This window comes from Priapulus caudatus, unplaced genomic scaffold, assembly GCF_000485595.1.
Source record: "Priapulus caudatus unplaced genomic scaffold, Priapulus_caudatus-5.0.1 Scaffold160, whole genome shotgun sequence".
Classification (NCBI taxonomy): Eukaryota; Metazoa; Priapulida; class Priapulimorpha; order Priapulimorphida; family Priapulidae; genus Priapulus; species Priapulus caudatus.
In genome coordinates, this window is record NW_014577221.1 from 440,543 (window position 1) to 451,739 (window position 11,197).

Genomic DNA, 11,197 nt, shown 5'->3' on the forward strand with positions numbered 1-11,197 from the left:
GAATCGACACATCTCTATCATATTTACGCTTGCGTGCCCCCGTATGACCTGCAGACAATTTCACCGTTCACGCGTTCACGCTTTTAATAGGTTACATAAGAAAGCGCTCATCGAAAGTTGTAATAACACACTCACGCGCGCGCACGCGCACGCACACACACACACACACACACACACACACACACACACACACACACACACACGCACAAATACAAAGGTTATCGGTACTTTCCACGTCCTCAGCAGTAATAGATAGATAGATAGATAGATAGATAGATAAACTCACGCGCACGCGCACGCGCACGCGCACACTCGCACACGCGCATACACATACACATGCACATACCAATACACAAACGCGCCTGCGCACGCAAGCACGCACGCACACGTGTAATAATAACAATAACAATAACAATAACAACTATAACAACAACAACAATAACAATAATGGTTTTCCATCGGCAGGAAAGTTCCAGTTACCACCGACCATCTTCGGGAGGCGACGGCGAGCAGACGAGCTATGGCGCCACACCCTCGTACTCCCCCGTCAGCAACTACAATCCCTACAGCAGTAGCAGAAGCAGCAGCGGCGGCGGCGGCTATAGCGGACGTGGCGTTACCTACCGTAGCCGTGACGGTTCCTACGCGTCGCAACCGTCGTATTCCTCCTCCCAGAGCTACCAAGCTCCCGCGACAACTTACGAGGCTTCGGTCCCTACATACCAGGCACCGGCACCTACATACCAGCGACCGGCACCTACATACCAGCCTTCGCCACCTACATATCAGGAATCGGTCCCTACATACGAGGCCCCAGCGCCGCGATACGAGACCGCTACGTACGAGGCCCCAGCTCCGGTGTACCTCGACGTGCAGCCAAGCTACGGGCAGCAACAGCAGCAGCAGCAGCACAACGGCTACACGAAGAGTCCCGAATATTTCACAACGACGAAATACGGTCCCATCGAGAGCGGGGCTCTCAGAGGGCAAGGACAGAAAAGCAGCGCGGTAGAGTTCGCGAGGCAAGGGCAGGCTAGTGGCACGCTCTACTCCGCAGACACCGCAGAAGCCGCCGAGGCGGCAAAGAAAAGCCGAGGTTACGAGTATCGGTACAGGTGAGTGTGGGCACGATGGAGATACGTCCGTTAATATCATACACTCTCCCGCTCTCAATCTCTCTCTCTCTCTCTCTCTCTCTCTCACTCTCTCTCTCTCTCTCTCGTTCTCTTGTTCTCTTTCTTTCTCTCTGTTGTCCCACCCGCCTCTCCCTTATTACTCTCACTTTCACTTCCTCTTGCTTCCTCTTTCCTCCTATCGCGCGCGCGCTTTCTAATCCAGCTCTCTCTTCCCTCTCTCTCTTCATTTTTCTCTCTCTCTCTCTCGCTCTCTCTTCTCTCTTCATTTCTCTCTAGTTATTCTATATAGCTAGCCGCATCAGGTTATTGGCGCAAGAAATAACCACCGTCGTTTTCCATTCTACAGGGAAGGTCACACTACCACACAGCCGAAAACTTTTGTACAATTACGACATTACCGAGCCAATCTGGGGGTTACAAAAGATAAGGACGGCTACGGCAATCGCCAACATGGCGCAGAACGCCGTTACCAATGAAGCCTATAGCCAAAGCAACCAATCGTGATATAAACGTCACGACTGTTGCCGCGACGTCATTGGTCAAAACTTCGCCGTGTTGCCACCCATGCAGACTGAGGAAACGCCACATTAATTATTGCATATAATCAGGGCATTGTCTGTTGTGTTATATCTGAGCTTTATAATATATATATATATATATATATATATATATATATATACAAAAACATGCACATATTGCAAGCAATGTAACTTTGTTTAGCTATTAGTCTTAAGTTATATGGAATCGTATGCTGGTGTTTGTATAAACTCACTGTACATGTATCAAGATGGTCTCACAAACGTTACAATTGTTCATAAACACAGTATGTTGATCATGAGTCGTATGTGTAGCCCTTCCCACACGCCGTACAGTGATGCTCGTACTGCCGAGCTGTTGTAAATATACCTGGTCAGACACTGATTATAGCGGCGTGTACGGTACAACTGATGTGAATCTTCTGTTACGGTTATATATATATAACATTTTTATAGAGATAGGTATAAAGTATACCGCGCGGTGCAGAAACTTTCTATTGTGATAATATCTCAATGACAATGGTAGTTTTTAACTGTCTGCGACTAGTGACTAGCGCTCATAAATCTTGTACGTCCGTTCATATGAACCGAGATCAAAAATTAAGACAGAAAGTCATATATTAACAGTTTTGTGCGAAATTGACTACTTATCAAACCGCGTCGGTCAATATTTACTGTCTGTTTTCTTTCATTTGGAGTTTTTGTAACGGCTAATTATGTATCTTTTATATTTATAATATTGTGCAATATAGAACACTCTTCACACAATGATAAACGTGTTTGAAATATGCGACGCATGTATACAATTTAAAATTCATTAAACGCGACATAATAAACCGTACGTTGTCTTTATTTAAATTATAAGTAATTTAATTTGTACTTTCGCAAGTCAAATTCAACGAGCACGATATAAAGCAGGGATCTAAAGCTTCAGTGCCCATTCTTTACACAAACATGCCCACCTACTTGTTTTATACAATATTATCTTTAATATTAATTACAATTAAGGCACCCGGCACAGGCTTCTCAAATTTCGCTATACTGTGCCATACGCTGTTTATGCTAGCACATGTCCAATATCTGCAAAAACTGATATTATTTAATTTGAATTTATACACTTGAATTAACTTTAAAGCGCATACTTATCATATATATATATGTTGATGTAGGAAATACACGAGCCCTGTCCGCTCGGATCCCATAGCACACAGGGGAGCAATGTGTTTGAAAATACCCAGTATCAACCAACAAATGTTAGAACTTAGAATACATACATTGGATTATTAAGATACAGAGCACATACGCACGATTAACTTACTATTAGAATGTTTATCAATAATGTAGTTCTACCCTCTGGGAGAGGCGACATAGCAGGGCTGTAGATAGGGGTAATATTTTCAAGAAAGAAATCACTTGTAAGATAGGGTTAGGCTGAAGGTATAATTGTGTTTTTGTAAACTGTAACTTTGTTCCATTATCTATTACATTTATTTTTGGAGTTACTTACCGTTATAACCTATATAAACTCATTTTTTGCTTTAAAATGTAGGAATGGCAGCTATAACCCCTTTGTCCACCAACGGGCTATGGTCCTGCTAGCCTTGCAAGAGTATAGCGGGATGCTGCGGTCAAAATGAAATTCCGAAATCGTATTTTACTATGCACATCTTTTTCGGCTGTGCCCCTGTATTTTTTTAAGCAATTAAGATAAGCCGAAAAAAACAGTATAGGCCCCTATTGGGTGTCTAAGGCGACAAGCTAGCTAAGGCGACGAGCGTCACGCGCGCCATTGCTCATGCATGTGCAGTGCAGTAGCCGTCGCGTATTCCTATGGAAGAGGGAAAAAAATCCAAGAATCTTTTTACTAATTATTTCTTATTATGTTATATTATTTTTTTATCCTTATCTTCTTTTATTCTTTATTTTGGGCTATCTACTATTATTGGGTAGGCGGAAAGTTGCCGCTCCTGGATCCGACAGTCACACTGTAAGATCCGCTTTTCATCATTACTCACATCATGAAATTCTGCTGCCCCCTCCCTGCTAAGGCTACGACCCTAAATAGAGTAAAAGATTAATTTGTTACTGTACATGGCTTGCGACAACGTGCAAAATTGTAAATTCCCGCCATCGCTAGTCAGCTGTAATGATTTCTGCTGCGCGCTCCTTGCCGCACATTGCAGCAGGAATTTACTACGTCACGCTTGAACAGCTGCTCTCTTGTCAGTGAGAACAGATTTCGCTGATGGGAGCAAGCATGGCGCAGGGTGGGAAATCAATGGGAAAGATGTTGTCTGGAAATAGCTGGTTTCAACGTTCGGTGACATTAAAGGCGCGATCCAGAGGATGTCATCTTGTGACTGACGAGATAGTGAAAGGCGTGCCCGAACTCACAAAGTTTAAAGTAGGAATCGCGCATTTTTTGAGTAAGTGCTAGTTTTTGCATCTCACGGTGACGGTGTTTGAGAGTTGACTGTGTTGTTGTTCTTCTCCTACTCCTACCCCTACTAGTTCTACTTATTCTTGCTACAGTTATTGTTATGAACAGATATTTGAGACTGTTGATAATGTAGAGTGACTGTAGTATTTCTCTTCTAAGTGGCAAGTCGTTATACGATACAATACATGTGATTTCATTTGTTGACTTCACACAGTCACATTGTGATTGTGTTTTGCATGTACTTTGTAGTACAATTAGCTGTGCAGTGCATGTATGTATTTTATTGTTTATTTACCATTCCAGTCCAGCATACATCTGCCAGCTTGCTACTTAATGAGGTAAGAAATGAATAGTACTAGTAGTGTGTCTACTGTGGACACAGCCCACCCAATAAACTATGCTGCTTCCACATTCCACCTACAAAGAATTTCCAGATCAAGGATGGTTTGGTACCCGCACAATATGTTTTCGCATATATGCTACACTAAAATGGGGTACTAAACTAGGCTTGGGCTGAATTTCCTGCAGAACTGGAGGTACTTGAAATTAAATGATAGAGTAAAATAGTAGGGTTAAAAATTCATTGACAAGGCAAATTTTATGAAATAATTTCACTAATTAACAAGCGATTTTGGCCATCGTAGACGAACATAGTAGATCACATCTGATAAAATTGTATCTGACAGCATGATGCCTTTATGGCAGAAAACTCTCTTCAGTTTGTGAATAGGTTTGTTGTTATTGCGTGAAAATAATTAAGTTCAAAATTTTTTACCCCACTGTTTTACTCTATCGTTAAAGCAGGAAATTATTTTAGGCGGAGGAGGTTGACAAGTACGTGGCAGTTTATTTGGTAGATTGTGTGCATGATGTGACATGCTACCTTAAATAAGTAAGGTTGGGACTAAAGTGGATTAAAACCAGTTATATTCTCCTTGTTCTCACCTCAAATCTATAATTATGAATAAGTTTGAAAAAATGTTATTCTCAATGTTCTTGTGGCTTAGAGTCACCATTTATAACCTAATATATGTGCCTACTGTGAGCACAGGCACTTGAAGCATATCAACTGTAAGCGCACGGCACCGCCATTGCGCGTACACTAACACATATATATAAGAGCAGGTGCGAAAGCGTGCGCCAGGAATTCGCTCGAATGCTGCTGTTGTAATTATTATTACTGTTGTTATTATTATTATTGTTGTTGTTGGTGTTGTTATTATTATTATTATTGTTGTTGTTGTTGTATTTCTTGTTGGCTATGTGTTCATAGGTTTATTACTGTGGGAATACTGTCTTACACGCAGGTGTGGGTGTGGTCATTGTTCGCGCTGTCAACACTGTTACAACGCCACCATGTGACCGACTAACGTATGTACGTGTGTATAGTAACGACACTCACCTCTCTGTATGAAGATAGCGAGCACGTCCGCCGCAGACATGTCGGCGTACGCTTCCCCATCCGTCTCCACGCTGTAGAGGAATCTAGGCAGAGCGGAGGCGGTGTCGAAGGCGCACGCAGATGCCGTGTTAATGACAGCCATCCAGCCGACGTAGTCACACGCGGTGTTAGGCAGAGCACTGCGCAGCTGGAATGCTCGTCCGTCTGCTGCCAGGCTGTGACGGAGCAAGGAGAAGGCGAGCTTGAAGAAGGTGAGCGGGGACGTGATCGAGCGGGGAGAAGGTGAGCTGGGAGAAGGTGAGCGAGAAGAGGGGATGCTTAGAGGTCCTATTATAGTGTTACTTGCAACTATGGCTATCTCTCTTCCATTTGTTTCTCTCTTATGCACACGAGCGATCTCTCTCTCGTTTCTCTCTCTCTCTCTCTCTCTCTCTCTCTCTCTCTCTCTCTCTCTGTTTCCTCCCCTTCTCTCTTTCTCTCTCTTGCTCTCTCTCTCTCTCTCTCTCTTTCTTTCTCTCTATCTGTTATCTTCTTTCTCCCCTCGCTCTCTCGTGATCTCTCTATCTATGTCTGTCTGTTTTGATTCTGCTTACCGTTCCCTGTCTATTTCTTGCACTCTCACTCTCGCTAGCTCTCTCTATCTTGCCCCCCTCTCTCTCTCTCTTTCTTTCTTTCTGTCTCTCTCTCTCTCTCTCTCTCTCTCTCTCGCTCTCTCGCTTCTCAATCCTATTTCTGCTTTTCCTCTCCTTTCCACCTCACTTTTTCTGTAACTTTCTATAAATTTATCAGCACGCATTTATACATATTATCCTTCTATCTGCTTACATTACAAATACATATATATATATATATATATATATATATAGCACATGAGGAGGCAGGTAGTGGGGTGCGTACAGGAGGCAGGTAGTGGGGTGCGTACAGGAGGCAGGTAGTGGGGTGTGTACATGGCATGGAGGAATCACGGAAGCAATAGTAATGTTAGTGAGTACGACCCACACGAGCATTCCGATAACATCCGTATGGCTTTACCGCGACTCAACTGCTGCGATGTTTGTTTTCAGGTGGCAGACGGGTAGTCGTGACGTTGCAGGGTGCCATCACCGACTGACGTGTCCTTCTTCATGTCAGCGGCCCGCCTCGACGCACGAGCGCGGCTCTCCACAGACCATGTCGACAATCACGGCGATTTTTGACGTTTCTCAGCCTCCGTGCCAGCATCTATATATAGCGGCGAGTGGTCGTGTGGCTTCTACATGCGCAGAGCTCACGCGTGGGCAGTTGGGTGGATTGGCTGCAGATGCGAGCGGCATAGCTTGGTCTCATTTATGTTCTTCCTCTTCGTTGTTGATGTTTATGTAGGTGTAGGTTTACGTAGGTACGTAGGTGTGTGCGTGCGTGCGGGTATGTGTGTGCGAGTGTGCGGGTTTGCGTGTATGTGTGTGCGAGTGTGCGTGTGTGCATGTGTGTGTGTGTTTGCGTGTGCGTGCGAGCCTGCGTGTGCGTGCGAGCTCACGTGTGCGTGTACGTCTGTATGCGCGTGTGCATGCGCAAGTGGGTGCTTGTGTACGTGCGTACGCACGCGTGTGTGAGTGCTCGCACGTATATATGCAGCATATATGCACATGCATGCATGTGTGCGTGTACGCGTGTGCTAATGCAGGTATCGGTCATACGTTCGTGCGTGTTCCTCACATATTTTTATGTATGTGTGTGTATGGGACTACGGGTGTGTGTGTGTGTGTGTGTGTGTGTGTGTGTGTTTGTGTGCGCGTACGTGCGTGTGTGCGTGCAGTCTGTATGTGTGTGTGTATGACTGTTATAATCGGCATCTCAGTGCGCTGACAGTGTCAAATTTTGCTTCGGTGTATATATCACTCACGGCACATTGTTTTGATTTGTTGTGCAGCGCGCGAGATTTTTATTTGGAGAATGTACATATATCTGGCAACTGCAATGTGAAATAAATGTCAACACCATAGATGTCTTATAATACATGGTATCAGGAGTGAAAAAAAACGTTTTTACTCGCTCTTAATAGTATTCATGTATATAGACGTCTAGCACGGTTAGCACAATATTGAAACTAATCGCAATATTATGCGTTTTAATCGACTTTCTCAGTCTTACATATTACTCCTACATCTTTCATGGTATTCTGTTGTTGGAAATACATTGCTACAGTAATGAATTCGTCAACTCACGATCGACATGGACTATCACGGCCCAGGCAGATGGTGGCAACGCCGATTTCTGCTCTAAACCGGTGTATTTCGGAAACGGCTAAATTTAACCACTGGTGGATATTGCCTCGAGTTTACCGGTCTGTATAGTGTTTCTCGGCGTAAACGCTAGAAAACGTCAGAGCGGCGTAAGCACACGCGTGCAATATCACAGCAGCAAATAAGACTCGTGTTGCGTTAGACAGTTTCTGTTTTCGCGTTGAGTCGAGATGACAGGTTCGCGAAACCTACCAGCCGAGATGCTGGTACCCGCCTTGCCGGTGTAAGACTCAGCCACCATGCTGTTTCACATGAGGGATGCTAGAGGAGAGGAATGCCGCACATAGCTTACTAAGTAATCCTAAACCAGCCGGTCAGTACGTGCGTGCTACTCTACTACCACACGTACGTAGCTGCAGTATCGACAAGCTAGCGCATGCAGGCACAACACTCGCTATATCACCATTAAGGCTCGTCACTACCGCGCGTAGCCGCCGGTTGTCATTGTGGTAATAATAATAATTATAAAATAAGAAGAAATAGAATAGTAAGAAGAAGAAGAAGATTGCAACACTGGGAACAGCACACATCCTGCGCAAAATTCTGGATTGAATCTCTGTCCTAGGTTGGAACACGGCCAACCCAGAAGCCACCGGCTAATGCCGTGACGGTGATCTACTTTGGAAATAATAATTATAATACAATAGTTATCCATAAACATTTTACACGGATTATCCAGCTAGTTGATGTCTGGTGCAATACAGTCTATAAACTGCACGCGCTAAATAGTAATACGTAGTCATAATAATAATTTATTAACGATCTGGATAGGTTAACTAATATGCAGATAGTTAACGCGTTTAATTTGCTTTTTACATCGGTTACCACACGGTCACTTGGAGCGTTTCAATAAAGTATAATGCTAATTAAAATGCGAAATCTATTTACTATCAAAGTCTTAATGTTTCTCTATTGTCTTTCGCCTATTATTGCCGACAATTTCCTGTAAATGCCGTGCAAATGCTCTTCTGCAACACACATTTACACCGCACGCACGCTGCCGCACACTGACACATACATCTCCAAGTGTCTGTGGGTTCCCACCACTGATCTCTACTATACTAACTTAATAGTTAGTATAGTAGAGATCAGTGGTTGCCACGCATTCCACTGCACCCTTAGTGATGCCAGTCAAGCAGGACAGAGCGCCACTTAGAGACCTTCCTCGTCGACAACACACATTATTAGGCGTAGGAGTTTTGTGTCTAGATGCTTCTTGTGGTGATCTTGTTCCTCTTTGGTTTTCGCCGCCGCATCGCTCCACCGCTCCTCGTCGCTCTCCTCCTCCTCCTCCTCCTCCTCCTCCTCCTCCTCCTCATCATCATCATCGTCCTCCTCCCCATCCTCTCCTCCTTCGCCTTCGCCTTCTCTTTCACCTCATCCTCTTTATGCCTTATCCTCACCTCTTCGCATTTCTCCGATCCTTCTTCTCCTGTACTTCCACAACCTCCTCCTCCTCCTCCTCCTCCTCTTCCTCTTTCTCCTCCTCCTCCTCCTCCTCCTCTTCTTCCTCCTCCTCTTCCCTCCCCTATTGCTACACAACCGATTCCTATTTGAACAAGAGAGAAGTTTTTCCGGCCAGGACGTCGGTCCAAAGAACTATTTACCAGAACACCGGCAACGACAATAATAAATTAATTCAAAATAATAGTCCTTCTGCTCCTCCTCCTCATCTTCCACCACCACTTCATTCTCCTCTTCCACCACCACATCCTCATCTTTATTCTTCTTCATAACGAACGTTGGTCCAGTCTATGGTATCTATAGCAACGCCCCACTGGCGGCTTTGACGGGGCTCACATGGGAGGCGGAAAGCAACGTTGTGGTTACCCAAGATGCAGTGCGCCGCCTTCCGCCATGTACTTAAATGTGTTACAATCGCGCAAGCACGCTAGAGATCGCGAGAATTTCATGATTTAATTCGTGATTTTGCGTGACACAGCTCTGCTGCGAAGTGAGACATGATATTTCTACAACAAGTAAGCACTGTACTTCAATTAGGAGCAAAGATGGAGTCGTAAGGTTGAGTATTTCTGTTGTAATCGTGTGTAGACAAGCGAGCGTCGAGCGAATTCCTGGCGCACGCTTTCGCACCTGCTCGATATATATGTGTTAGTGTACGCGCAATGGCGGTGCCGTGCGCTTACAGTTGATATGCTTCAAGTGCCTGTGACTGTGAGCATGGTTAAATTGTCAAAAGATTCCCACAATGAAATGTCTACAAAAGGTAATAAACGATGAGCTAAATTAAGCATTTAAACTTTCTACTACTCCCTAGATGGAATTCGGTTGCTGATGGAGCATTCTCACTTTTTCCAGAATTGGGACCCATCAGTTAGAGAAGACATGGAAATGATGCTGAATAAAATAATTCCAGAGGTATGTATCGGTTTATCTTCATTTCTTTGTCAGTGATATGCACGCTATACCATCACCATGCCAACCATACAGCAACGGGAACAACGTCATGCAGGCAACCAATTGCCAACCGTGTTCCAACATTGCCCAAATGTCATATTGCCTGACAATCAGGTCCAACAGCTACAGGACATGCTATCTGGGTAAAACATATAGTCACCCCTTTTTGTTTAAAAAAACAATGTGAGAAAACTGAAACAAAATCAATACATGTGGTCAAAAGTCTTAATATTCTTGTTTTATTTGCAAATTTTGTTGACATAACAATAAAAGCATGTGAACGTAAACAAGAGTGCATGCACACGCATTAGCACTGCGCGCTCTACATGCAGCTCGCGTACACTTTTACGCTTCCCCTCTCGCATGGGTGAGCTACGTTTATCGTGACCTAAAACCCACCCTGGGTGACAGATGTTTGCGTGTTTTTCTGCTGCAGAATCTACCGTACAGGCACTCTTGCGAGGGACCTGATGACATGGTGAGTGACACACGAAATAACATCTCATTTAGATCACTTAGTTGAGTATCGTAGTGTGTGTGTGTATGCATATATATGAACTTAGCTACATGTGTGTATACGCATGTATGAGTTTAGCTACACGCGTGTATACGCATGTATGAGTCGAGCTTCACGTGTGTGTACGCATGTATGAGTCTAGCTACACGTGACGGTGTGTATATACGCATGTATGAGTCTAGCTACACGTGACGGTGTGTTTATACGCATGTATGAGTCTAGCTTCACGTGTGTATATACGCATGTATGAGTCTAGCTACACGTGACGGTGTGTATATACGCATGTATGAGTCTAGCTACACGTGACGGTGTGTATATACGCATGTATGAGTCTAGCTACATGTGTGTGTGCACATGTAGCTAGACTCATAGATGCGTATACATGCATGTAGCTGGACTCATACATGCGTATACACACATGTAGCTGGACTCATACATGCGTATACACACATGTAGCTGGACTCAT

General features: G+C 44.3%; 2 protein-coding genes across 2 annotated transcripts; both read left to right on the forward strand.

The window, feature by feature from the left end:
• Positions 1-447: 447 nt before the first annotated feature.
• LOC106806431 (DNA-directed RNA polymerase II subunit RPB1-like) lies at positions 448-1,612 on the forward strand. The gene is made up of 2 exons (XM_014808360.1): positions 448-1,115; positions 1,483-1,612. The coding sequence occupies exons 1-2, from the start codon at positions 448-450 to the stop codon at positions 1,610-1,612; spliced, it is 798 nt and encodes a 265-aa protein (XP_014663846.1).
• A 2,300-nt stretch (positions 1,613-3,912) lies between these two features.
• On the forward strand, positions 3,913-10,737 carry LOC106806432 (UPF0047 protein YjbQ-like). Its single transcript, XM_014808361.1, has 4 exons — positions 3,913-4,098; positions 4,416-4,450; positions 10,116-10,175; positions 10,651-10,737. The coding sequence occupies exons 1-4, from the start codon at positions 3,918-3,920 to the stop codon at positions 10,735-10,737; spliced, it is 363 nt and encodes a 120-aa protein (XP_014663847.1). The 5' UTR covers positions 3,913-3,917.
• The last annotated feature ends 460 nt before the right edge of the window (positions 10,738-11,197 follow it).

Coding starts and splice junctions, on each gene's coding strand:
- LOC106806432 (XM_014808361.1), top strand. CDS start 3,918: ATGGGAGCAAGCATGGCGCAGGGTGGGAAATCAATGGGAAAGATGTTG. Junction 4,451..10,115: donor CCAGCTTGCTACTTAATGAG/GTAAGAAATGAA, acceptor CACTTTTTCCAG/AATTGGGACCCATCAGTTAG. Junction 10,176..10,650: donor TGAATAAAATAATTCCAGAG/GTATGTATCGGT, acceptor TTTCTGCTGCAG/AATCTACCGTACAGGCACTC.
- LOC106806431 (XM_014808360.1), top strand. CDS start 448: ATGGTTTTCCATCGGCAGGAAAGTTCCAGTTACCACCGACCATCTTCG. Junction 1,116..1,482: donor GGTTACGAGTATCGGTACAG/GTGAGTGTGGGC, acceptor TCCATTCTACAG/GGAAGGTCACACTACCACAC.